Raw genomic sequence first — 27,473 nt, 5'->3', positions numbered from 1 at the left:
CGTTCCGCGGGCCCTGCCGTGACGTCAGAGCTCCCCGAAACGCCCCCACTTCTGGGAAACAGACCTGCTACGTCACCCGGATCAAAGGTACGTAGACGTGTGAGGGAGCCTCGGGCCTCACTGCGCATGCTCCATGGGCTGGAAGGGTTTGTGACGGAGAGCGCGGCGCGCACGCGTAATCCGGGAGCTGCCAGCCGCCCCCACTTCCGGTTCTGAGACCTGACTCAGTGCTTCATATCGGGGGTGAGGACGGAACCGGAAGTGCCGCGAGTCCAGAGGGAGGAGGCCGAGGCCCCCTGCACTCGCGCCACGGTCATGGGCTCCGAGAAGGACGCTGGGTGCCCGGCGGCGACGGCGGGCTCTGGGGGTGGTCGGCGGCGGAGACGCATTTCCTTCCACAGCGTCTTCTCGGGCCGGGGCCGAGCCCGGCGCAGGGCGGAGGCCGAGAGGCCTGACAGCGCCCCGCCTCCAGAGCCGGTACCGGTAGCGGCCGTGGTGGGCCCGGCGCCCGCCTCCCCCGCTGTGGCCTCGCTGCTGGAGTGCCCGCTGTGCCTGGTGCGCCTGCCCCCGGACAAGGTGCCCGAGATCCTGAGCTGCCAGCACCGCTCCTGCCTGGACTGCCTCCGCCAGTATCTGCGCATCGAGATCACCGAGAGCCGCGTGAACATCAGCTGCCCCGAGTGCGCCGAGCGGCTGAGCCCGCAGCACATCCGCCTCATCCTGCAGGACCCGCCGCTCATGCTCAAGTACGAGGAGTTCATGCTGCGGAGGTACCTGGCCTCGGACCCGGACTGCCGCTGGTGCCCGGCCCCGGACTGCGGGTGAGTGCGGGTGGAGAATGGGCTGGGGTGAGGGCAGCTCCTGCAAGTGATCGGTGAGAATTTGGGTCCTGACAGCTGCATACCTTTGCTCACTCTGTCTGGGAGACTTGACACCTTGCTGACAAGTCCCACACACTAAGTCTCTGTAGTTCGTTTCCCCTAACCTCTCTTGGATGTCACGGGGTAAGCCTGAATCACTTGGTGCCCAGTGCTGACTGCAGATTCTCTCCTACAGATATGCAGTGATTGCCTACGGCTGTGCAAGCTGCCCAAAGCTCACCTGCGAGAGGGAAGGCTGTCAAACGGAGTTCTGCTACCACTGCAAACAGCTATGGCACCCAAACCAAACCTGCGACATGGCACGGCAGCAAAGAGCACAGACACTACGGGTACGGACCAAACACACTTCTGGCCTCAGTTATGGACAGGACTCTGGCTCAGGTATGTGCTCCTGTGCATGACAGGGTAACAATGCTCAATCAAAGCTTCAAGTAAAAACACTTAAGTCAATCTTCAAAGGGTTTGTACTACTAACTTTTGGATGTGAATATTTCTTCCCCTTCCTAGCTGAATTTTGTCCAGGTACCAAAGGTAGCCAGATGATAAAAAGAGGTAGTGCTGGTGGTCTGATTAATCTTTATCTGGTCAGGACTGATATTCAGTGCCAACCATGTAGCTAGTCAGATAAAGTAGGCAAGCCCAATATTCTGATGACTTTAGGCAATAAGGGCATGTAGAAAGCGGGTGCTGACCAGTCAGCGCCTGCTCTTAACGTGCACATGGTGCCATGCAATATTTAAATTAGGGGGTCGCTTGCATGACCATAGCACCTCCTTCCTAGTGCAACCTGCCGTGGCTGCCTGCCAGTAATGAAAACGGCCTCCCAGTTTATCGGCGGCCATTTTCATCACTGGCAGACAGGCAGGTTATGAAAACCGATGCCGAGTTTACTGGCGTCGGTCTTCATAACTCGGCGGTGTGCCGACTTGCTTTTCTGTACTTCTTTTTTAAAGAAAAAAATATTTTTTTATTCTTTTCAGTCCTTTTCCATGTGCTCAGCTATTAATACCTGCTGCAGGCAGGTGTTAATATCTGAGCAATAAATGTGCGTCTGAGACGCACATTTATCTTTTTGCATGCAGCGTGAATGAGTAATAGGCTCATTCACATGCATCTCATTCACTCCGCATTAGACTTGCATTAAATAGGCACTAAGCCCCTTATTGCATTAGGGGATTGATTAGCGCCTATTTAACCCACGTCTAACTGCTCGATATATGTTCAATAAACATGTTTAAAAAAAAAAAAAGTGCGCTCGGGATATTGCATCGGCCCCCAAGACAGGCCTTAATCTGTCAATCACCCCAAACCAAGATTTAAAAAAAAATGTAGCAGTCTCCTCTTCCTGTCCCAAAAAAACAAAAATGTAGTAGAAGCAGTGCTGGAACTTTTTTCTCATCTCCTGAGATAACTGTAGTGGGTGTGAGGGATTCCTACTCCTTCCTGCCCACAAAAAATGAGTACTAGCGAAGCTTGACCCCAGCTAAAAAATGTGGGCCAGACATTCACCCCTCAAAAGTGTGTAAAAAGCAGATTGGGAGGAGGAATGCGCTTACTACCTCCTGCTCTGCTATATGCTAAGTACTGGTACAGCTCGCAAGTACTGGCAAATAGCATTTATTCACTGTAGTCCAGGGTGATTCGAACTCGCTAACAGGGAAGCAGCCAATTCCTGTTCAGAACTGTAAGTGCCAGTACCTGTGAGCTGTACTGGTATTCGGTGGAGCTAGAGGAGAGGAGATAAGATCCTCTCCTCATGGACACTGTTGGGGGTGAGGATTGTTTTGCATTTTGTTAGGTGGATGGGGGTGTGAGTTGGGGTCTTTGGATGGGAAGGAGGTTGTATTCTACATGCATGTTGCAATTCACTCCTCCTCCTCACTACATTTCTTTATCTACAATACAGATCCCCCTCCCAAGTGAGTGGTAAAAGTTTCCTGGATAACTTTATCAGTTTCCTCATTGTTCTGCCAGACCAGTCTGCGTAAATGGGATTATGCCTTCCGGCCGAAATAAAAAAATAAAAGCTCCGTGCAGAGCTTACTCTCCATATAACAGGTCCGGTACTGGCTCAGCTCTACATTGTCTCTTCCTCAGCAGATGTGCAGACGCAAGGTCTGGTGCTGAAACTAAATGGAACAGGCCTAGACAGAGTGGCTCTAGGGCTTTCCTTAAGGTCACATTCCCTGGTGTGGCCCCTCATGGAACAGCTGATCTTCTCTTCCCAGGGAAACCAGGAGTTTTGGTTTCTCTGCTTTCCCAAGGCGCTCAGAAGTAGCCATTCACTGAAGGAGAGTTGTACTGAGGAATTGACTTGAATGTCCCTCCTCTGGGAACCTACTCAATTGGCTCTGAGTTCTAACGCCAAGGGGCGAGCATTGATGGAGCATTCCCAGTGGCTTTCTTTCCCTTGGTGGGTTCAGCAGTGGGAGCTGCAGACTGGGCTTCCAGGGCAACAGGCCACATAAGGTGCAGTTCCCTGTACCTACTCGGATCAGTCCAGACGCCTGGGTTTTGCTTCCCTTCCAGCAGATGGTGACAGAAGTTTTGACTGACCCTGCCCTATACCAGGAGGTGCCACCTGCAGTCCGCCAGTATTTCTCTGTCTCTAGCAGTTGGAGGTGCAAAGTCTGTGGTCTGGGGGGGAAAAAAAAAGACAAAACTATTTATTTATTTAAAAGCTTTTATATACCGGTATTCGTAGGAACATCATATCGGTTTATAAGGAACTTAACGCAATACATGGAACATGGTGTGTGGTAACTTGGAAGAGGTAAACAGAAGATGATGATAAAAGGGAATAAACAGTAATGATACAAATATGCAGTGGTGGTAATAGGGAAGATACAATATGGAATGAAAGGTAATTATGATTATAGTGGGGTACAATATGGAGTAATTGGGGTGTTTGACATAAAGCAATAAAGTATGTATTGTAAAAACAAAGATCAAATATCTTAATGCAGGTTTCGAAGAGTTAGTTGTGGCATATCAATCACACACACTTTATTGTCGTGTGTGTGATTGTGCCCTGCCCTGAACATAGGAAGGGCGGGTAATTAATAAATAAGTGGTGACATATATTAAGGCATTCAAGCCACATTCTCTACCTCATTATTTCTTTTCCTCCCGTAATCTATTGGAGAAGCCCAAGAGAGGGCTACGCACTGGCCTAGAGGCACGGAGAGGTCTGCACAGCTCTGGCGCCGCAGCAGGTGAAATCCCAGCTCCTCTCCCAGCTGAGGAGCCGGCTGTCTGTCCCTCTGCTGCTGCTGTAAGAAAATCGTATGATGCCCCTTGCTTCAGCTCTTTAACCAGCCAGCAGTCGGGTTCCCTGGGGTGGGAAACTTTAGTCTGTTAAGTGGGAGTTACCTTCAGCTACGAAGACCAAAACTGACCAGGAAAGCAAAGGGTCAAGGATTCCCAGGTCAGACAGGGAATCTCCACTTTCTTTCTTTTTTTCCCCCTCCCCAGACGCCCAGGTAGGGTGGCTTTGTCTTAATGCCTCCTGTGTTGGGCCTAACATCCCTCGGAGAAGGCTAGGGTGACCTTTCCCACAGGTAGTGACCGACAGAAAAGGGAAGGTCTCAGACCACTTTCCAAGGGGGAATAAGTGCAGGAGGGTTTCCCTCTGTCTATCCTGGTCGGTACAGATTCAAGGCTCCATCACAGGGGGAGTAGTGAACCAGCAAAGCCTCAGACTGCTGCTCCCTCGTGACCCTGTGCGGAATGTTTGCTCTCCCGTGGACCTTTGCACGGTATCTTCCAATGTAAAGCCTCAGACCGCCGCTCCTCGTGACCCTGTGCGGAATGTTTGCTCTCCCGTGGACCTTTGCACGGTATCTTCCAATGTAAAGCCTCAGACTGCCGCTCCTCGTGACCCTGTGCGGAATGTTTGCTCTCCCGTGGACCTTTGCACGGTATCTTCCAATGTAAAGCCTCAGACTGCCGCTCCTCGTGACCCTGTGCAGAATGTTTGCTCTCCCGTGGACCTTTGCACGGTATCTTCCAATGTAAAGCCTCAGACCGCCGCTCCTCGTGACCCTGTGCAGAATGCTTGCTCTCCCGTGGACCTTTGCACGGTATCTTCCAATGTAAAGCCTCAGACTACCGCTCCTCGTGACCCTGTCCAGAATGTTTGCTCTCCCGTGGACCTTTGCACGGTATCTTCCAATGTAAAGCCTCAGACTGCCGCTCCTCGTGACCCTGTGCAGAATGTTTGCTCTCCCGTGGACCTTTGCACGGTATCTTCCAATGTAAAGCCTCAGACCGCCGCTCCTCGTGACCCTGTGCAGAATGCTTGCTCTCCCGTGGACCTTTGCACGGTATCTTCCAATGTAAAGCCTCAGACTACCGCTCCTCGTGACCCTGTCCAGAATGTTTGCTCTCCCGTGGACCTTTGCACGGTATCTTCCAATGTAAAGCCTCAGACCGCCGCTCCTCGTGACCCTGTGCGGAATGTTTGCTCTCCCGTGGACCTTTGCACGGTATCTTCCAATGTAAAGCCTCAGACTGCCGCTCCTCGTGACCCTGTGCAGAATGTTTGCTCTCCCGTGGACCTTTGCACGGTATCTTCCAATGTAAAGCCTCAGACTGCCGCTCCTCGTGACCCTGTGCAGAATGTTTGCTCTCCCGTGGACCTTTGCACGGTATCTTCCAATGTAAAGCCTCAGACTGCCGCTCCTCGTGACCCTGTGCAGAATGTTTGCTCTCTCCCGTGGACCTTTGCACGGTATCTTCCAATGTAAAGCCTCAGACCGCCGCTCCTCGTGACCCTGTGCAGAATGTTTGCTCTCCCGTGGACCTTTGCACGGTATCTTCCAATGTAAAGCCTCAGACCGCCGCTCCTCGTGACCCTGTGCAGAATGTTTGCTCTCCTGTGGACCTTTGCACGGTATCTTCCAATGTAAAGCCTCAGACTGCCGCTCCTCGTGACCTTGTGCGGAATGTTTGCTCTCCCGTGGACCTTTGCACGGTATTTTCCAATGTAAAGCCTTCAGACCGCCGCTCCTCGTGACCCTGTGCGGAATGTTTGCTCTCCCGTGGACCTTTGCACGGTATCTTCCAATGTAAAGCCTCAGACCGCCGCTCCTCGTGACCCTGTGCGGAATGTTTGCTCTCCCGTGGACCTTTGCACGGTATCTTCCAATGTAAAGCCTCAGACCGCCGCTCCTCGTGACCCTGTGCGGAATGTTTGCTCTCCCGTGGACCTTTGCACGGTATCTTCCAATGTAAAGCCTCAGACCGCCGCTCCTCGTGACCCTGTGCGGAATGTTTGCTCTCCGTGGACCTTTGCACGGTATCTTCCAATGTAAAGGCCTCAGACTGCCGCTCCTCGTGACCCTGTGCGGAATGTTGCTCTCCCGTGGACCTTTGCACGGTATCTTCCAATGTAAAGCCTCAGACCGCCGCTCCTCGTGACCCTGTGCGGAATGTTTGCTCTCCCGTGGACCTTTGCACGGTATCTTCCAATGTAAAGCCTCAGACTGCCGCTCCTCGTGACCTTGTGCAGAATGTTTGCTCTCCCGTGGACCTTTGCACGGTATCTTCCAATGTAAAGCCTCAGACTGCCGCTCCTCGTGACCCTGTGCGGAATGTTTGCTCTCCCGTGGACCTTTGCACGGTATCTTCCAATGTAAAGCCTCAGACTGCCGCTCCTCGTGACCCTGTGCGGAATGTTTGCTCTCCCGTGGACCTTTGCACGGTATCTTCCAATGTAAAGAAGGTTATTGGAAGCTGCTCCTATCACATCGATCTTGTTTTTTCTCTTCCGTGGAAGTAAGAGGTGTCATAGGATTTGGCAGGTATTAGTCACCTTTTGTCATAGGGTCCCAGATACAGAAACTCAGGGAGCCTCCTCTGGGGGGAATTCCCTGTCCTAGAACTTCTCCCAGAGCCCTTAAGGACAGCAACCAGGGTTAACTGGGATTGCAGATACCTGAGGGGTAAAGCTGCCCTTTACCTGGAGGAAAAGCTGGTTCCTCCTTTAAGCAGACATTAGATGAGTGCCGAGGTGAAGCTCTGTGCTCTCCAATGTTAACTGTACAGAGAAATCCTCAGTTGCACCCTTGGCATAAATCATATAGGTTGAAAGGAAAATATGGTGAGAAGTAGCAGAAGCTTGGCTGGAAATCCTAGTGGAGAACCAAGGCGGCCAGGTATCAGCTGAAAGCAGGAAGCCTTGGAAGTAACCCTTAGTGGCTGGGAGCAAACTGAGAATGAGTAGCTCTCACATATATCTTGCTAATTCAGTCAGATTCGGACCATGATGGAGGTCCCCTGCACATCCGACCAGCAACTCAATGGCCAACATCCTGGAGACCCGAAGGGTCAGGTAATGTGCGTCCGTAGGGGATTTTGGTTCAGTCTCTAAGTTCTTAGATGAGCAGGTTGTTAGGAACCGGGGGGTTCGAATGTCCTGGGAAGATCATACTGTCATCCAGCCTTGGGAGGACGGAGCAGCCAGGAGCCTGTATATTGCTGGACTTAGTTCAGGAGGTGCATGCAAGGCTGCCTTTCTCACCTTAGTCAGATAATTCTTCCCTAGAAGATGCATTAAGTCTTGGGAAAGAGAAGCAGACTGTAGTGAATAACCGGTAATGGTGCTCCACATACCAAAGCCACGAGGGGTCTCTCGATGGTATTCTTCCAGCAAACAAGATTGGGAGGGAGGCATAAGATACAAGTATCACAAAGAGCAGGAACTTAGGAACAAGTTACTTCACTTTTCCTCAAGATTGCTTTCTTCTGCTGAGGCAAGCTGATAGGAAGGGATTTGCTATCGCTCCTCATCTGGGAGGCTGCTGTGCAAATCGCTCCATGGTGGCCTTAGGAAATTTCAAGAATAGGAAAATGGAAGACCGAGGGCAGAAACGGGAGCTAAGAACAGCAATGTGCACAGGCGATATCGAGAAGTGGCAAAGCGTTCAGGGTTTCAGACGCAGGGGCCCTCAAAGTGCATGTGACGCAGGCCTGGGCACTTACAGAAGGTTTGCAGCTTCTCCTCCCGCTCAGGACAGATGGGGCTTAGGTACTTCCTGCACTGGCAGGGTGATGAGGAAGGTTCAATTAGGTTCTTACCTGCTAAATTGTTCTGTCAGGACTGGAGGAAAGCCAGGCTATAGCCCCTCCCCAGGAAGAGAGCAATGGGTTAAACAAACCGGTGAGTATGTATGCAGAACCAAATAGATTAGCATTTTCCAGCAGCTTTTCAATGATAGTGTCAGTAATTGTGAAGCAAAGACACAAAAAAAAAAGAACTAAAGGCTGAGGTGAAATGAAGCTGAGTTAGTCACAATGTTGAATGTTGTCTACAAGTCTCATTTTTATGAAAAAATTGTAATGAAGCTTTTAACTTTTAGCATTGTCGTTATATTATTTGTAATCTTGATTTTTGGTATAAATGTAATTATGTAAACTGATATGACTGTCCCCACCAAATACCGGTATAGAAATTTTAATAAGTAAATGTATATATGCTGACCTACACAGAAATTAGTGAAAGTTTTTTTAGTCTTTAATATGCTTAGAGTTTCAGGTGATCCTTATCCTCAGAAAGCAGACGGTGAGTATGTTGTCCATGCAGAAGGCAGCAATCCAAATCATGAGTGTGGAGTAGGAATTCTTGCAACCAGGGAGTGAATGCTGGGTGATGGTATCAGGCTTAGGATTGCAATGATGATGATCTGGAAACCAAAACGGAGTGCCTTGAGTTTTTAGCTTTGGCATAAGATACTGAAGAGCTGAGGCAACACTGGACCCTTGTATGGAGAGGTTTTTTCTCTGTCTCCATCTGCTGGCTGGAGGGCATAATCCCATTTCTGCAGACTGGTCTGGCAGGGCTCAAGGAAAGCCAGTTAGGTAAGAACCTAATTGAACCATATTCAGATAAATACTGCAAATAGCTGAATAAACTTACCCAAGTAGATTTATCTGGTTAACTCTGCCCTCGCAGAGATTTTTAAACTGGACCTCAGTAAGACTGTGAGACTTACTAAATGCTCCCAGCACCGGAAGGAATGGCACAGGGAGGCCTTGTCTCTCAAGTGAGAGGGGATGGATGAATTGTTTACAGCCTAGGCCTCTTGGAGTCCACAGATGTAGTAAACGAGGCCCTTTCCTGGCTAGGATTACTCACAATGCCAGGGCAGCTTTCAGAATGCTCTGCGATGACCTAACCTGCTCCATTGGAGATGGTTTCAGTTCCTATCTGTCAGAATCAGAGAGGCTGGAAAACTTAAAAAAAAATGTGATAGCGGTTAAAATGACACTGACTTAACTTGTGTTAGTTTTTATTGTATTATTTTTACTTGTAGAAACCCCAAACCTATTTCAGTTTTAGTGGTAGAAATAAAAGCAAAAGTTGACAAGTTGTAGGTGAATCCTTTTTTCCCCTGATTTCCTGCAGGGAAACAGGTCTTGTAGATCATCGTAACTCATTCACTATCTTTCCTTTAGGGAGGAGGTTAAATCTTCGCCCAGCAGGCTTTAGATTATTGAATGCTCATTACATATATAATTGTTTTGGTTTTGTGTGTGTTTTGGTCCCCAATAATCAGGGGAATTTGGGTTGCATTTCTTTTACAGTTGTATCTTTATTTCAATTTATCTGCTGGCACCAGAGGGCTAAAAGTGTTCCATAATAAATGCATAACGGAGCCCCAGTGAGTCCCGGCTCACACTTCTGATATGCCCCGTACAGGTAGAATCCCTGTTTTGTTCTTATAGGAAATCAGGGCAGGCCAGTGCACATCGTGCTGTTCAGGCAGCACTGTCCTCGGTTAGCACTATAGTGCCTGATTATGTGGTTTGCAATGTAACAAAAAATCAAGCAGGTCACCTCCCTTTAAAGAAGAAAAAGAAATGGAAATGCAAACTGCTCTTTCCCTAGGGGATATGTCATGGCTATCTGTGATCCTGTTCCTCTCTGCAAGTATCTCTGGCTGTTGCTGGCCCTCTTTAATCCTTCCCTAGCAGCAGAGTTTCACAAGCATGGTCTCCCCCTTTCCAGCAGATGACATCAAGCCCTGCCCCCGCTGCAGTGCTTACATCATCAAGATGAATGACGGGAGCTGCAATCACATGACTTGTGCGGTTTGTGGCTGTGAGTTCTGCTGGCTGTGCATGAAAGAGATTTCAGACCTGCATTACCTCAGGTGAGCGGGCAGGAGAGCCCTGGGTGCTGCTGCCTCTCCGGCTCCTTTCTTAAAAACAAACTCCCATGCTTTACTCTTTCCACAGTCCCTCAGGTTGCACCTTCTGGGGGAAGAAACCATGGAGTCGGAAGAAAAAGATTCTCTGGCAACTGGGCACATTAATTGGTGCTCCTGTGGGCATTTCCCTCATTGCTGGCATTGCCGTTCCTGCCATGGTGATTGGCATCCCTGTTTATGTTGGCAGAAAGGTAGGTACCCATGGACATGTGGGCCTTTGAGGGTGTGGCTGCGTTCTTGCTATTCCATGCAGCGCCTTCTTTTCTGTCCTTAGATCCACAGTAGATATGATGGAAAGCAAACTTCCAAGCACAAGAGGAACCTGGCCATTACCGGTGCTGTCACGCTGTCTGTCATTGCTTCTCCAGTCATTGCCGCCGTGAGCGTAGGTAAGAGTGCAAGCCCTACCCTCACTTGCACATGAAGCGTCTCTCCTCTATCTTTTGGAATTTCACTGGAAGGCAGACCCTTTCCTTATACCTAAGTCTGCTCTTGTCCTGCTTCATATCTGTATTTTCTTCTCGATTAGTAAGGGCTTGAATCTGCTGTTGCATGTATATCTTTCTGGTATTTGAGTGTTTATAACACCCCTCCTTTTCTGGGATAGAGATTTAGGTTAAGTCTTACTTCCTGGAGCTTATAGTGGAAATTCTGCACTGCTTCAATTGCTGTTCCTGTTTATACCCCAGATCAGTCCACTCGAGTGGGCTATGCATCCCTTCCAGCAGATGGAGGCAGAGAAATAAAACCTTGAGGCACTGCTACATAACAGAGAGTGCCATTGGCAGTCCCTCAGTATTTCTCTGTCTCCAGCAGGTGGTGGAGGTGCAGGCCTGCAGTCCCTCAGTATTTCTCTGTCTCCAGCAGGTGGTGGAGGTGCAGACCTGCATTTCCTCAGTATTTCTCTGTCTCCAGCAGGTGGTGGAGGTGCAGGCCTGCAGTCCCTCAGTATTTCTCTGTCTCCAGCAGATGGTGGAGGTGCAGGCCTGCAGTCCCTCAGTATTTCTCTGTCTCCAGCAGGTGGTGGAGGTGCAGGCCTGCAGTCCCTCAGTATTTCTCTGTCTCCAGCAGGTGGTGGAGGTGCAGGCCTGCAGTCCCTCAGTATTTCTCTGTCTCCAGCAGGTGGTGGAGGTGCAGGCCTGCAGTCCCTCAGTATTTCTCTGTCTCCAGCAGGTGGTGGAGGTGCAGGCCTGCAGTCCCTCAGTATTTCTCTGTCTCCAGCAGGTGGTCGAGGTGCAGGCCTGCAGTCCCTCAGTATTTCTCTGTCTCCAGCAGGTGGTGGAGGTGCAGGCCTGCAGTCCCTCAGTATTTCTCTGTCTCCAGCAGGTGGTGGAGGTGCAGGCCTGCAGTCCCTCAGTATTTCTCTGTCTCCAGCAGGTGGTGGAGGTGCAGACCTGCAGTCCCTCAGTATTTCTCTGTCTCCAGCAGGTGGTGGAGGTGCAAGCCTGCATGTCTCGTTAAAGGAAAGGAACAGTAGATTAGCTTAGTTTAGGGAAAGAAGGAAAGAGCTCCCTGAGGTGCTAGGTCCCTTCATGGGCCATCCCTCAGGCCACATCATCCAGGGTTAGGAAAACCAGTCTCTTTCCCCGAGGATTCAGCCACCAGCAGAAAAGTATTTTATTCTTATATGTTTCTTGGCTGGGTTGCTAGACTGCCTGCAATGTTTAAAAAAAGAAAAAAAAAAAAAGGCAGTCTAGAAGGTTAGCAGGTGCTCCAGTGCAGCCACGTCCGGGTGTTTAGTCTCAGGCTGCTGGGTCGGAGGATAGGAGGTTTTTCTGTGCAAGGCTGCCATTTGGGTAATTTTTCCCAGCCACTCGGACCACCGTGTTTTGATTGTGGTGCTGTGGCGGGAGCCAGACTGTGCTGTGTGTTTTCCCCTCCCTCGGAGCACGCCAAAAGCTGCAGGGCCTGCAACAGCAATAGTTTACGTGGTGTTCGGACTCTGCCGCGGGGCAGGAGGGATGATCTGCCAACAGGAAGGAACTGGGACAAGTCTGAGGAGTTCCCTATCGCAGAGGGAGATGATACGAGAGTGGTCCTTCTTTTTTTTTTTTTTTCCTTAAGGAAGAGTTGAAGCCACTTATTCCTCATATCCTGAAGGAGCTGGGAGTGAAGGTGCTATATGAGGAGTGGATCCGGTTCTGGATGTTCTTTGCAGTCCTTCTACGGCTTTCCCTTTGCCTAAGAAAGTGACGAAATTAGTAGACCGGGAATGGAATGCTCCAGAAGCTGGGCTAAAGGTGGCAAGGGCAATGTCTAGATTATATCCCTTAAATGAGGATGTCTTACAACTCTTGACTTTGCCCAAGGTAGATGCCTCAGTGTCAGCAGTCATCAAGAAAACCACCTTCCCTGTACATACCCAGATCAGTCCAGACAGTAGTAAGACCTCACAGCGAAGCCAGAGAGGTCCACTCTCTCGGAGTGGGTCATAGGACGGCTGACTCAGTTTTACGGAGAGTGGACTCTAGAATTTTCTCGCCCCGTCAGGGAAGCCTTCATGGAGTCTCACTGCTCGTCCTTAGGCAGTCGAGAGGTGGTTCGTGAGACCCTGTCGTCTGCAGAGCTTAGGAGCAATTGTGCCGATCCCAAAAGCGGAGCAAGGGTGAGGAAGATGTTCAGTTTACTTCATTCCCAAGAAGGAAGGAACATTTCGCCCTGTTCTGGACCCGCAGAAAGTCAATGTAGCACTGCGGATCCTGTGTTTTCGTATGGAAACAGTGAGGACTGTGATAGCAGCTGTGCGCCAAGGAAAATTTCTGGCCTCTCGATTTAACGGAGGCCTATCTTCACATCCCCATTCACATGGAGCATCATAAATTTCTTCAGTTCTTGGTGCTGGGCCAGAATTTTCAGTTTCGAGCCCTCCCCTTTCGGGCTAACTACCCCTCCACGGACCTCCATAAAGGAGGTGGTTGCGGTAGCAGCCACGTTGCGAAGGGAAGGGGTTCTGGTTCACCCTTACCTGGACAACTGATTTATTTGGGTGAAGTCTGACGTGGAGTGTGGCTGATCGGGTACTGGAGATGTTGCGGTCTCTGGGTTGGATTGTGAACTTGGCAAAGATTCATCTCGTCCCGAGTCAGTCTTTGGAGTATTTGGGGGCAAGATTCGACAGCTGCTTAGGCAAAGCGTTTCTCACCTCGAAAAGGATTCTGATGTTGCAGTCTCAGGTAACCCATCTGTTGTGTATTCAGGTACCCAAGGCGCAGGATTATCTCCAGGTCCTCTGTTCGATTGCTTCGACTCTGTCTGCTCCAGAGAGTGCTTCTGTCCTGTAGGGATCCGTTGTCAGAGGAGCTTCATTGGCCCTTTCCATTACTCGGAGCTTCTTATGGTGGCTGTCGTGGCCCAGGATCATGATGGACCAGTGAATCTTGTGATAAGAGACTCTTACACTTTAGAATTTACTCGTCCACTGAAAGACTTGTTCATGGTCTCCCCTTGTGCTCCTTTGACCAAAAGGCGGGTGATCCAGGAGACTGTCAACCATTTGCAGAGGCTGGGGACCACTGTTCCCATAAGGGAGCAAAGAATAGGAAGGTATTCCATTTATTTCATGGTATTGAAAAAGGAAGGATCCTTCTATCGATTTTAGATTTAAAAAAGGTAAATGGGGCTCTCGATGCTCCTCGTTTTCGAATGGAGATGCTATGATCAGTTGTGAAAAGGGAAGTTTCTGGCTTCCTTAGATTTGACACTTGCACATAGTGATCCGTCCAGGTTTCTGAGGTTCATGAACCTCGAAGCATTTTGAATTTTGTGTCCTTCCATTGGATTGGCGAAAGCGCCGCATACTTTCATCAAGTTGTAGTGGTGGTGGCTCTCGGGAAGGAGGGTGTGCTAGTTCATCCATATCTGGACAAGTGGCTCATTCAGGTGAAGGCAGTATCTCAGGTTCTGTGCAGGTTGGATGGTGAATTTATCAGTCACTTCATCCTTTCACAAATGTTGGAATTCCCGAAAGCATGATTCAATACTAGGATTAGGAAGGTGTTTCTCACCAGTCATTGCATGTTAGCCTGGTTAGCCACAGGCAGCCTATCCCCCGCCATAGAACTGGCGTCCACTTTGGAGGCGTTTGCACATATGCGGCCTCTGCAGAGGGCTGCTCTTTCCCAATGGAATCCGTTGTCTGAGTTGTTTCATCTTCCTCTACCTCTCATGGGGGATGCCAAATCCAGTCTTTCATGGTGGCTTGGTCGGGACCAGTTCATCGTGGGGTGTACTTTGAGGTTCCCAATAGGGTGGTAGTTACCACCGATGCCAGTCTCTCCAGATGGGGAGCAGTGTGCCAGGATCATTTGGCTTGAGGCCAGTGGTCTATTAATCGGTTACAGGCGAGGGCAGTGCAGTTCGCATTGCTTGTCTTTCTGCCTCTGTTATGCAGATCCTGTCGGACAGTGCGACAACAGTGGCCTATATCAACCGACAGGGTGCCACTGAGAATCGGGCAGTGGCTAAATCACTGGGCAGAGCAGCATTTGGCATTGCAAGCTGCATCCCACGTTGCTGGGGTAGACAACACCTGGCGGATTTTCTCAGCCGGCAATGGCTGGATCCTGGAGAGTGGGAGCTGTCGGAGGAGGCAGCGTCTTATCTGCTGCAGATGGGGGGGTGTTCCCCACAGGGACTTTATTGCTTCTTCAGTCACAGGTAGAATCATGAAGCCGAAGGGATCGATGTCTTCTGTGGTCTCTGAGTTTTTCTTTGTGTGTGTCGTATCCGTCCGTCCCCCCGGCCGCTGGCGGGCAAAGTGTTATGACAGACAGAAAATAATCCGGATGAGGTGATTCTGATGGTGCCAGAGTGGTCACGGTGGCCATTGTTCACAGATCTAGCCAATCTGGTGGAGGACGGGCCGTTATAATTCTCAGTCCCATATTTTTGTATCCAGCGGCAGCTGGGCTTCTGAGAGGAAGTGCTTGAGAGAGGAAATTCAAGGGATATCATCTCCACTCTGCTGCAGGCTAGAAAGCCTTTCACATCCTTGGCTTATGAGAGGATCTAGGGAGTCTGAGTCTTGGTGTTTAGATCAGAGAGCGAAGCACACATTTTAACCTTCTTGCAGAGAGGGTTGGTGAAAGGCTTGGCCTCTAACTCCATCAAAGTGCAGGTGGCAGCTTTAGGCTGCCTTTGAGGTAAGGTGCATGGAGTTTCCCTAGCCGCACATCCTGATGTGGGGCATTTTCTCCGGGGGGGGGGGGGGGTGAAGCATCTGCATCCTCTACTGCACAAGTTATGTCCTTCCAGGAGCCTAAACTCGCGCTCCTTAAGGGCTCAAAAGGACCAACTGTGGAGGATCTCCCCCTAAAGGCTGTGTCTGTTTTGCCCGAAGGATTTTGGAGCTCCAGGCTTTGTCATGTAGCGATCGCTTTTTGAAGATCTTAGACTCCTGGATTTCGTTACGTAGGGCACCCTCCTTTCTTCTGAAGGTGGTGTCGACATTGCACTTGAGTCAATCTGTGGAGCTTCTGGATGCGTAAGAGCCGCACCCTAGGGATTTGTGATTTTTGGACGTAAAGCAGGTGTTGTTGCAGGGTATCGGATCCTTTGTGCTAGGGAGTGGTGTAAAAAAAGGGGCAGTGCCCTGTTCCAGAAGGGTTAAGGGTTCGCTCTACTTGGTTGCAGGCGCCTTCTTGGGCCGAGGGGCATTTGTTGGGTGGCCACTTGGAAGTCATTGCACACTTTCGCCAGGCATCATTGCTTGGATGTCCAGGCTCCGGAGGCCATGGGCTTTGGTGAGAGTGTTTTTCCAGTGCGACTCTTGCAGTCCAACCCTATTTAGGGAAGCTTTGGTACATCCCAGGAGTCGGGACTGATCTGGGTATGAACAGGAAAGGAAAACTGGTTCTTACCTGCTAATGTTTGTTCCTGGAATACCACCGATCCAGTCTGGAGTCCTGTCCTGGTTGTGGGGGAGAGGCCGCTCGTACTATTATTGTAAATATGTTGAAGAATTATTCAGGTTTCATTGTTTCTTCCAGTTATTAAGATTGGAAAGGTTTTTTCATTGCAAGGATATGTTTTCCTCCTGCTCATTATGGGGTTTGTAGTCTGAGTATCTTGGCTTGGGTACAGGTCATTACTGAGGGACTGCAGGTAGCTCTCTCAGTTATGTAGCAGTGCCTCAAGGATTTGTTTTCTGCCTCCATCTGCTGGTAGGGATGCATAAGCCCTCTTGTCTGGACTGATCTGTGGTATTCCAGGAATGAAAATTAGCAGGTAAGAACCAATTTTCCTATATCCATTGCATCATGGCCTCCAGCACTGACCCTGCTGGCAGGGCCATTTCACACCAACCATTTGCAGCTTTTCCGCTTACAACTTGAGCCAATACCCAGTCCCCTTCTTGTTCTTGTTACTAAGTTTTTTGTAATAATCCCCACAGCCACCAACGTTAGTTGTGTAAAGTAATTCTAGCTGCTTCCTGCTCATTGAAGTTTGGTTTAACCATGGTCCCTCTATGCAGGTCACCAGAAACTTCATGTTGTGTCATTGCTTTTGTAGCTTCTGCTCCGTGTGGGTTACCCCAATGCTTTCTTGGAGTCCTGTTGCAATTATACTGCTGTTTAGGGCGTCTCTGCTGGAGGACCCTGGGTGTGCTGACCCCTTTGTTAGTTCTGTTTGCTGGGGCCTCCGGGTGCAGTGCTGGAAGTCATAGCTGTATTCTGGGGATTCCTGGGTGCTGCGTCTCTGCGCTTGGAGTTCTCCGGATGCGATTACATAGTTATCTCTGCTGAAGATACCTGGGTGACGTGCTGAATGATTTTAGCAAAGGGCGTCCTGGTGTGTTTGCTTTTCCTATTGCCTGACTTTGCTTTTTCTGTTTCTCCAGGGATCGGTGTGCCCATCATGCTGGCTTATGTGTATGGTGTGGTGCCCATATCTTTATGCCGGGGTGGTGGTTGCGGAGTCAGCACAGCCAACGGCAAGGGGGTGAAAATTGAATTTGATGAGGATGATGGACCCATTACAGGTGAGATGTGCTGGTGAAGGCCTGAGCCTTGCTGACGCTGTCCCACAGTGCAGGCTCTCCTCCCCTTTCCCACTTTGATTTTTTCTATAATTCTTTGTCTGCTGAATGTTTACAGGGGCAGAAGTAGGCAGCTCTCCCCAGGTTCTTATCCAGCGTCGCCCCCTGTTAGAAGGAACCTTTCCTTAGCCATAGGATTTCCCAGAAAGCGCAGAACTGCTTGTTCATAACAGCACTTTCCCTGTACATGCCCAGAGCAGTCCAGTCTCCTGGGTTTTATCTCCCCTCCAGCAGGTGGAGACAGAGAACGTTTTACTGAGACTTAAGATGAAGTGCCACCTGCAGTCCCTCAGTATTTCTCTGTCTCCAGCAGATGGAGGTGCAAAGCCTGCAGTTTGAGGTCTGAGACTGAGGAAAAATTTAAAAAATAGGATTCTTGGAGGTTGCCAGGTCCTGGTGGGTCCCCCCCCCCCCCCCCCCTGGTTTTGAGGCAAACAAGCAGGGGCTTGGGAACCCTTTTTTGCTCAGCTCTTCTTCACCAGTGAGGGCAGACAGCTGGTGGTCCAGTTCCCTAGCCCTGGAGGGGACCGGCTGAGACTGAGGCCATTTTTCTGTTAAGGGAAGTGGTAATTTTTTTCTTTATTGTGCTGCTGAACCTGATTTAAAACAAGTCCTTTAAGTTGGTCAGGCAGTGAGCCGCTGTAGTCGATGCATAGTTGCACCTGTTCCTCGGTATCGCGCCCTTTTCTCTCTGCAGTGCAGGCAGCTCCATCTTCTCCTGTTCCTTTGCACTGCTGCGATGCCGCACGGGTCGAATGGCTGTGACTGTAGAGACACACACGTGTCTTTCCAGAGTGACTTCGGGCGGCCGCCGCGAACCTGGAAGGTGCTCTCGTGCGTGGCAGCCGATGGACGACCCATTCCCACTAAGCGTGAGAACGGTGGCCATTTTGTACTCCTTTGCAGCTACTTCATGGGCCGCAAGAGGGAGGGGGATTTTCCTCCTCCTTTGTCCTCTGTGCTAGGGCCTCCTGTGGAGATCATAACGGTGAGGAAGACCAGCCGGGGGAGTTGGATGGTTCTTCTGATTTTTCTGCCAACTTTGTTTTGCTCTTACATGGGGGTTACTCAGCCAGGAAGACTGCAGGCGGCGAGGGCTGCGCAGGAGGTGCCCGGGGCACCCTGCCCCTTCAAAAAAGGGGTAGGTCTGCTCGGGCTTCGGTGGCCACGAGAGTTCGGGTTCCAGGGTCCTGGTTCTGCTGGCCACTGTGGATAGCTCCTCTGAGTTTTGAGTGACCATCTGCCAACACAGAATCTGAAGGATGTAGATCTGGATGACAACTGTGACAAAGCCCTGGCCTTGGAAGGGGATAATCCTTCCATAGGGAAGAGTTGAGTCCCTTGATACCCTATGTTCTGGAGGAATTGGGTATAAAAATTCTGCAGGATGAATCAGATCAGGAGGAGATAGATCCAGTTATAGACGGCCTTTGAGGTCCAGCAAAGTTCTTTCCTTCCTTCAGTCAAAAAGTTGGTATTTAAGGAAGTGGGATGCTCCTGAGATCGGCTTGAAGGTTAGCAGAGCCATGGACAAATTATATCCTTTGCCTGAGGATATGCTTGAGCTCCTGAGGGTCCCAAAAGTGGACGCCTCAGGAGAAGACAACCCTTCCGTTGGCTGGGTCTGCAGCGCTGAAAGATCTTCAAGATAGCAAGTTGGAGGTTCACCTCAAGAAGATATTTGAGGTTTTGGCTCTCTGTATACGAGCTGCAGTGTGCAGCAGTTTTATGCTAAGAGTGGGTCTGCACTGGGTACAGCAACTGCAAGCAGACAAATTCTTGTTGGACTCTGAGATGAAGCAGGCGAGGCTGTGGTGGCCTATGGAGCTAATGCATTATATGACCTCATCAGGACTTCATCTAGGACCATGATGTCAGCAGTATCAGTCTGTAGACTCCTCTGGTTGAGGAACTGGTCAGTGGATATTTCATCCATGTTACAATTGGGAGCGTTGCCCTTCAAAGGGACGTTGTACCTTGGTCAGGACTTGGAGGAAATGATTAAGCTTCTCAGGGAGAATAAGAGTCACAAATTGCCTGAAGATATGCCGAAAGGAAACGGGTCTTTTCCTCCATGCTCTTGCTTCAGAGGGAATAGGTGGTTTTGGCCTCTCAGAGCTTCAGGTGGTGCCCAAAGGCAGTCCTCCTGGGCGAAAGCTCCTCCCAAGGTGGCACTGGAGCCAAATCCACTCAATGAGGTGAAGATGGTCCATTCCTCGGTTCCAATGATAGGGGGTCGGTTGGCTCTTTTCTATGAGGAGAGAACCAAGATCACATCAGACCAGTGGGTCTTAAGTGTGATAGAACAAGGCTGTGCTTTAGAATTTGCTCACCCTCTCACCGACTTGTTCATGGTCTCCCTGTGTACTTACGAGGAAAAGAAATTAGCAGTGCAGGAAACCATTTGTTGTCTTCACAAGCCGAAAGCCACTGTTCCGGTTCCCCTATAGGAGCAGGGGACAGGCCGCTATTCCATTTACTTCATAGTCCCCAAGAAAGAGGGCACGTTCCGCCCAATAGGGTGACTGTGACTCTAAAGGTTCCTCGGTTTCAAAAGGAAATCCTGTGTTTGGCAATTGCATAGGTGCATAAGGGAGAGTACATGGCTTCTCTAGATTTGATTGAAGCGTACTTGCAAATATGAGTTTGGCTTGATCATCAAAGATATCTGAGATTCATGGTTCTGGGGGAACATTTTCAATTTTGCGCCCTGCCCTTCAGTCTGGTGACAGTGCCCAGGACCTTCACTAAGGTGATGGTCGTGGTGGCTGCAGCTCTCCGGCGGGACGGGGTTCTGGTACACCCCTATCTAGATGACTGGCTGATTCGGGCAGAGGCAGTGGACTTAATCATCCACTGCCTAAGATCATTGGATGTATAGTCAGTCTGTCCAAGAGTCATCTTTCCTCTTCCCAGGTTTTGGAATTTCTGGGGGCACACTTCAATAGCAAGGTGGGCAAGGTTTTTCTCTCAAGGAACAGATTTTCAAATTACAAGCTCAGGTCCTCAGATTGTTGGAGAAGCAGGTACCCAAGGTTTGGGATTACTTGCAGGTTCTCGGGTTTATGGCTTCCACTTTGGAATTGGTCCCGTGGGCATTTGCTCATATAAGACCTCTACAGTCTGCTTTACTATCCTGCTGGGACCCTTTGTTGGAGCAGTTTCACTGCCGCTTCCTCTTACGGAGTTTTCCAGGTCCATCCTTTCATGGTGGCTAGTTCCAGACAAGTTGAGAACAAGGTATGGATCTGGAAGTCCCGGTGTGGACGATCACTACTATCGATGCCAGTCTGTACAGGGGCAATGGTCGATGAAGGAGGCCTCGTGCTGCATTTGGCACTACAGGCGTTTCTGCTCCTGTTGAGGGGGAAGCCGGTGAGAGTCTTGTCAGACAGTACGATGATGGTGGCTTACATCAACCGCCAGGGTGGCACCAAAAGTCAAGCGATGGCTCCGGAAGCCCAGGAACTAATTTGCTAGGCAGAGCAGCATCTAATGCTGTTAACGGCCTCTCACATAGCGGGCACGGACAATGTGCAAGCAGATTTTCTGAGCCGACAACAACTGGACCCTGGAGAGTGGGAGCTGTCAGAGGAAGCGATGTGCCTCATCAGTTGCAGATGGGGCAGGCCGCACATGGATCTGATGGTAACTTTCTGCAGTGCCAAGGCCCAGCAGATCTTCAGTCGAAGGGAACGAGGAGCAGAAGGGGTAGATGCCTTGGCCGAAGGATGTCCTTCTGTATGTGTTTCTGCCGTGACTTCTAGTGGGCAAACTCTTGCGATGCATAGAGGTCCATCCAGGCGACATGATTCTTGTAGCGCTGGAGTGGCCGAGGCACCTTTGATTTGCTGACTTGATCAACCTAGAAGTGGACAGTCCATTGCAACTAGCTCATCTGCCGAATCTTCTACGTCAAGGCACCGTATTTCCAGATCAGGTGGCTCACTTCTGTGTAGCGGCTTGGGTTTTGAAAGGGAGCAATTAAGGAATAAGGGTTTGTTTGTTTTGTTTTTTGTTTTTCATTTTTAATTTTCAGTATTTCAAATAAACACAAGAAAAATCTTGTACAGAAATATCAGTGCATATCAATTATTACATATAAGAAGAAATAATACAATACTACTCCAATATACAAAACATGCACTGAGCAAAAATAAAAGAAAAAGGGGAGGACTCAGAAATAGGGGTGATGTTTATAATCTAACATCCCTGAGGTTCACAGCAAACGTACCTCAGTACCAAACCAGCTAAGGAGGATTAGGTGTGTGACGTATCCAAAAACGCTCTAAGTTGCAAAGGCTCAAGAAAGGTATCATTCACATTTTGATACCCTTGCAACTGCTGTATTAGGTATCAGAGAACAAATTGAGCCCCTTTTTGAAAAACATCCGGGCGCATAGAGAGAAAATTCTTCCTTCAAGATTGAATAGATTTTGTAAGGTCAGGGTAGAGAATATTCCGATCCATGAGAAAAGCCAAGGAAACTAAGAGCGGTCTTCTAACAATCTGACATTTCCAAAATCTCAGATATATCCAATGATGGAAACTGTCTTGATGCGTCCTCGCAGTTTCAGCAGCTTGCGGCAGATACGTAGTAAACATTTCTAATCACTGGCATTGCTGCATCTGGTACCTTTGAAAAGTTCCAATGGCGATAACACATTTATCACAGGAAAATGTAATATTCTTAAATTGAGATCTCAAAGCATTTCCAATATTTTACTGTTTACTAAATCAGCTTGAACCAGATTTTGTTGTATTTTTTCAGATGCACTTAAACGCTGTTCCATATTTTCAACTTTAAGATTGAAAGAGGAAATCATATTAGCATTTATTAATACTTGTTTTTTTGTGTTGAGAGTAAGTTGATAGAGGCAATTGAAGTCTCTAATGATTTCAGACCATATTCCTTCAAGAGACGTTGCTGGAGATTTTGAATAAACACCACCCAATCCTGTAGCTGTGCTTGCACCAGTCTCCATACCTTTATCTGATGCTGGAACAATCATTGGGCCCACCGCTCTGACAAGGCCATAACCCGCATAGGACTCATTCCTCCCGGATAGAACCTCGTCGGTGTTTCGCTCCCCACCGATCTCGGGGGGGGGGGGGGTATCTCCAGACTGTTCTGCCTTCACGTCTCCCCAATGGAACCCCAGGGGAGACCATCGCAGCAGCCGAATCGCCCATCAGATCAATCATTGGGCCCACCGCTCCGACGAGGCCATAACCCGCATAGGACTCATTCCTCCCGGATAGAACCTCGTCGGTGTTTGGCTCCCCACCGATCTCTGGGGGGGTATCCTCCAGACCGTTCTGCTTTCACGTCTCCCCAATGGAACCCCAGGGGAGACCATCGCAGCAGCCGAATCGCCCATCAGATCAATCATTGGGCCCACCGCTCCGACGAGGCCATAACCCTCATAGGGACTCATTCCTCCCGGATAGAACCTCGTCAGTGTTTCGCTCCCCACCGATCTCGGGGGGGTATCTCCAGACTGTTCTGCCTTCACGTCTCCCCAATGGAACCCCAGGGGAGACCATCGCAGCAGCCGAATCGCCCATCAGATCAATCATTGGGCCCACTGCTCCGACGAGGCCATAACCCTCATAGGGACTCATTCCTCCCGGATAGAACCTCGTCAGTGTTTCGCTCCCCACCGATCTCGGGGGGGTATCTCCAGACTGTTCTGCCTTCACGTCTCCCCAATGGAACCCCAGGGGAGACCATCGCAGCAGCCGAATCGCCCATCAGATCATGGCATGGTGATGCAGGCTTGCTTGGAGTGCTGGGGCTCAGAGAGATATCGGAGGTCAAAGGGGACGGTGTTCGCTCCTCCACCGTTCCCACAGCAACCGAGACACCCAGCATCGTTGTTGGAGTTGTAGCAAAATAGCCCTCGATGTGTGGCTGGGAAGGCTCTAAAGAGGGGGAGCTCAACAAACTCCCTCTCAATTTTGCCTTCCTTTTTGTATGGGGCATCTTGAGACAAAAGGCAAAATTTAGAGGCAAACGAACCGAGAGCTCTCAAGCGGCATTTCTCAGTCAGCTGCCATCTTGGAGTCCTCCCAGGAGCAAGGGTTTTTCTGAAGGACTTAGCACTACTCTTTTGCAGTCTAGGAAGACTTCCTCCACCTCCTTGGCCAATGTGAGGATATGGAGAGCTTTCAAGGCCTTGTATGGAGCAAGGTGTTGATCCTATGCAGGCCTCCATGGCGCATATTCTGGCCTTTCTGCACCGTGGTCTGGTCAAGGGTTTATCCTTTAGTTCCCTCAGGGTTCAGGTGGTGGTTTTGGACTGTCTTTCAGGGAAGGTTTGAGGAGCGTCTCTAGCTGCTCATCTGGAAAGGGTGAGCAAAACATTTACGACCTCCGGTTAGGAAACCTTGCCCTAATGTAGCCTTAAAAGCATGTGTGCGGCACCGTTTGAACCCTTAAGACAAGCTACCATGAAAGATCTCACGTCGGTGGCGATTTGTTCAGCTTGTCAGGCTTTGTAATGCAGAGAGCCTTCTTTGAGAGTTTCGGATTCTAGGGTCTCCTTGAGGACGGTTACTTTTCTGCTGAAGGTGGTGGTGTCTCAGTGGAGTTCCCGTCCTTCTACGACTCGGGCCAAAGAGTTGCAGCATTTGGACATGCGTTGTTGCAATACCTCGAGGTTACTAACAGCTTCGTTTATCGAATTACCTTTTTGTGCTATGGAGTGTTACAAAAAAGGGTCATAAGGCATCAAAAGCCACAGTTGCTTGGTGGTTGAAAAAGGCTATTAGTTCCGCATACATCTGACAGGGTCGCCCTGTTCTGGAGGGACCGTTCTCAGGCAGCCTCCTGGGCCGAGTGTCAGCAAGTTTCGCCACAAGAAATCTGCAGGGCGACTAGTTGGAAATCTTTGCACACTTTCGCCAGGCATTACCATTTGGATGTCCAGGCCCCAGAGTGTGCATTGGATGGGACTCAAGGTCCCACCCCATTGAGGGAAGCTTTAGGACATCCCACGAGTCTGGACTGATCCGGTTACGTACAGGGGAAGGAAAACTTGGTTCTTCCCTGCTAATTTTTGTTCCTGTAGAACCAGGGATCAGTTAAGAGTCCTGCTCACTGGAAGAAAGGGAAGCTTGGAGAGTCCGCTCGATCTCTTGTGATTATTCAGAAGAACGGCGCAGTGTTTTAGCCCTACACAGGTTTTCTGTTCCAGTTTTCCACTGCTCGTTCGGGGGGGGTGTTAGTTATTGTATAGGTGTTTGTTCTATTTTGGGGTACAGATCAATAGTGAGGGACTGCAGGTGGCACAAGTGGTTAAGTAGCAGTGTCAGTAAAACTTTCTCTGTCTCCATCTGCTGGTGGGGAGGCAGAACCCAGGAGTCTGGACTGATCTGTGGCACTACAGGAATGAAAATTAGCAGGCAAGAACCAATTTTCCTTTAATTTCCAGGGAAGTGTTTAAATAACGAATGGATGGCTGCTACTCACACTTGATGGATCTTCATGGCACCTACAGTAATTGAATGTAGTCCACTTTGAAGACAGAATATAAATGAAATAAATAAGAATCTTTGTGGATCCTTTGCCGTTAGTGTGCCTGTCTCAAATATTCCTTTCTAGGAAAAGTAATGGAGGGAGAGATAGGAAAGTTTGTGAATGATGCTGATTGCTTTATTCATTCAGTAATCTGGATTTTGGTCTGGCAAAGCAATAAAACCAGATTTAATGGCCAATTATGGTCATAGTCCTAGCATGTTCTTAGTCTGACTTGATCTGTCTTTGGCCTTTGTTATAGTCATCAAAGTATAAAACTGGGAATAAGTGGGGCAGCTTTATTATAGATAGTGGTGACCTTTTCTCTTCTCAGCATCCTCTCTGGCACAGAGTTCCTCAGAGCTCAATCTTGGCTCCCTTCTTGTTGGACATCGGAATTATAAATGGTGACAATGTTCTGCTGTATCTCCCAGGACAGGAGATTACCAGATATTGTTAGATTAAATAGCAGTTTACATGCCCTGGTCAGGTGGACCTAGGTTAACTCATAGTGAGTTCTTATTAGTAGGGATTTGAGATTGATTATTTTATCTTGTAAATCTGATGTGTGCCGTGATGTAAGATTAGCTCCTTTTGATAAGAAGCTGTCTACTGCCACACTGATCACTGCAGTTCTTTATTGGTTTGTATCAACTGCAGTTAGTAAAGATTGCTGTTGTATTTTAACAAGATGTCAACTGTGACCTTGTGACTTCCATGTCTGTAGTTTGTCCCTGCTGTTTTAAGACCCCTTTCCTTGTCTATTTATCAAAGCAAATCTCTTTATAATATGAAGATCAAGTTCCAAATCTTATTTCTGTCCTTTCTGTTAAGGTTAGGCTCATTAAGATATTTCTTGCCAACAGAAGCCTGTCCGATGAATGACTCTCTCTTAGATGTTTTATGACAGCCGAGCCACCGATTTTAATTAATCTGGAATGAATTTATTAGGCTTATTGCGTTAATGAAAAGGTGAGAGATGAATCCATTGCATTGGCTGTGCAGAAGTGGACCTGACTCTCTCTCTTCTCTTGTGCAGTGGCAGATGCCTGGAGAGCCTTGAAGAACCCCAGCATTGGCGAGAGCAGTATTGAAGGCCTCACCAGTGTCCTCAGCACCAGTGGGAGTCCCACGGATGGACTCAGTGTCATGCAGGGAAACTACAGTGAGACTGCCAGCTTTGCTGCCCTGTCGGGCACACTGACCGGAGGGGTCCTGTCGGCTGGGAAGGGAAAATACAGCAGGTAATGCAGCTTCCTCCAGTCACAGGCCTCTGTAGCTTGAGCTGCTGCACACGCCCTGTCTGACCCCCTTGCTTGTTCCTGCTCCCTCAGATTGGAAGTTCAAGCAGATGTTCAGAAGGATGTAATCCACAAAGACTCTACAAGTGATAATGCCAGTACCCGAGCCATGGCAGGTTCCATCATCAGCTCGTACAACCCACAGGACAGGTGAGGGGGGGTCACTGGCCTTGTTTCCTGATTCCCTCTAAAGTCACCTCTCGTGCAGGAGAGAGTTGCACAGCCCACTGATGTGACTTTAGCATAGAAGGGATGGCATCTCGATCTGTTTTCCAGAATTGCACGTGTTGTTGCTAAGCTCATCTCCTTGTAATCTGCTTCCGTGCTTTGGCCTTTAATATCACGGGGCAGCCAGTAAAAGATCTGTAAAGGGACACAATGTGCTAATGATGTTTGTGGACGTTTGGAGGCGGATGGGGATTGAGGTTGGGCAGTATGCAGTCGTGTGGGTGTGGAGTTCCCGAGCAGGCCTTTACCTTGTCTCTTTCTCTCTCTTTAAAAAAAAAAAAAAGAGATGCTATTTCTTCCCACAGAGAGTGCAATAATGTGGAGGTTCAGGTGGACATTGAGGCCAAACCGAGCCATTACCAGCTGGTGAGCGGCAGCAGCACAGAAGACTCTCTTCATCTTCACCCCCAAATGGTGGAAGAGGAGGAGGAGGAGGAGCAGGCGAGTAAGCGCAGAAGCCACGAGGGCCGGGACTTCCTGGCCAGCAGGAGCTGTGACGTCAGCCTTGCACAGCCCGAGAGCATCCGCAGTGACCTGGAGAGCTCGGACACGCAGTCCGACGACGTCCCGGACCTGACCTCGGATGAATGTGACTCTCCTCAGCTTCAGACTCTCGCCTGCACAGCCCGTGGCACGGAGAGCCCTCGCGCCCACGCTCTTCTCTGTGCCCAGGAAATGGCCGTGAAGTTTGAATACATTGAGGTCCATGTTTAATTTATGGCTTGCACACCTTTTTCCCAATGCACTTGTGGAAAGAAGCACACACGTCTTCAGGTTTGGTTTTGTTTCTCCTTTAGTTTCTCTTTATTCAGTTCTGCTCCGGGATAGGAAGGTAAGAGACACATTCAGGCCTGGTGGCCGCTGGGCAGGGAGCGTGCTAGTGCTTCCCACAGGGATCTCGGCGCAGCCCTTCTGTCAGGGAGCGGCCTCCGGCCCTGGCAGCCGTTAGTGGTTTATTAGGTGTTGTATATATGTGCAGCCTGTGTAAACTGCCGCTGAAAGCAGGGCACATTGTAATAAAACTTGTTGTAAGTGGGGTGAAAGGCAGTCCTTTTGTAAGATATTTGCAAAATAAAATCTTTTAAGAGGCAAAGTAGATGGTTTTGTGATGCCCTCACCTCACATGCAAATTCTGAGCTGGGGGAGGGGCCTGGGTCACACAAAAAAAAAGGAGCTGGAGTTGTGAACATGGGAGAGAGAAGGGATCGTTCCCCGGCACCGGGGCCTCCCTTCTCTCTGTAAATGTAAGGGCCTCGTTCCCCGGCACCGGGGCCTCCCTTCTCTCTGTAAATGTAA

The 27,473-nt window shown here is 49.5% G+C and overlaps 1 protein-coding gene across 4 annotated transcripts; it reads left to right on the top strand.

Moving 5' to 3' along the window:
• The first annotated feature begins 134 nt into the window (after positions 1-134).
• Positions 135-27,273, top strand: RNF19B (ring finger protein 19B). Of its 4 annotated transcripts, none has more exons than XM_029570987.1 (9): positions 135-821; positions 1,057-1,262; positions 9,895-10,036; positions 10,122-10,284; positions 10,368-10,482; positions 16,932-17,072; positions 25,688-25,892; positions 25,983-26,099; positions 26,462-27,273. In XM_029570987.1, exons 1-9 carry the CDS (start codon positions 316-318, stop codon positions 26,889-26,891), a joined length of 2,025 nt encoding a protein of 674 aa, XP_029426847.1. In that variant the 5' UTR covers positions 135-315; the 3' UTR covers positions 26,892-27,273. The 4 variants fall into 4 exon arrangements, with proteins under 4 accessions (XP_029426847.1, XP_029426846.1, XP_029426849.1 ...); XM_029570986.1 differs by having other exon boundaries at positions 9,892-10,036; XM_029570989.1 differs by having other exon boundaries at positions 138-821; positions 26,483-27,273.
• The last annotated feature ends 200 nt before the right edge of the window (positions 27,274-27,473 follow it).

Source organism: Rhinatrema bivittatum, chromosome 11 (assembly GCF_901001135.1).
Source record: "Rhinatrema bivittatum chromosome 11, aRhiBiv1.1, whole genome shotgun sequence".
NCBI lineage: Eukaryota > Metazoa > Chordata > Amphibia > Gymnophiona > Rhinatrematidae > Rhinatrema > Rhinatrema bivittatum.
Note: the sequence above shows the minus strand (reverse complement) of the source record. Positions and strands in the feature narration are given on the sequence as shown.

What these genes read in the sequence shown, in the direction of transcription:
- RNF19B (XM_029570986.1), top strand. Translation starts at nt 316, where the DNA reads ATGGGCTCCGAGAAGGACGCTGGGTGCCCGGCGGCGACGGCGGGCTCT. An exon ending in CATTGCCGCCGTGAGCGTAG is followed by an intron (nt 10,483 to 16,931) that starts GTAAGAGTGCAA and finishes CTGTTTCTCCAG; the next exon opens with GGATCGGTGTGCCCATCATG. An exon ending in GGGAAGGGAAAATACAGCAG is followed by an intron (nt 25,893 to 25,982) that starts GTAATGCAGCTT and finishes CTGCTCCCTCAG; the next exon opens with ATTGGAAGTTCAAGCAGATG.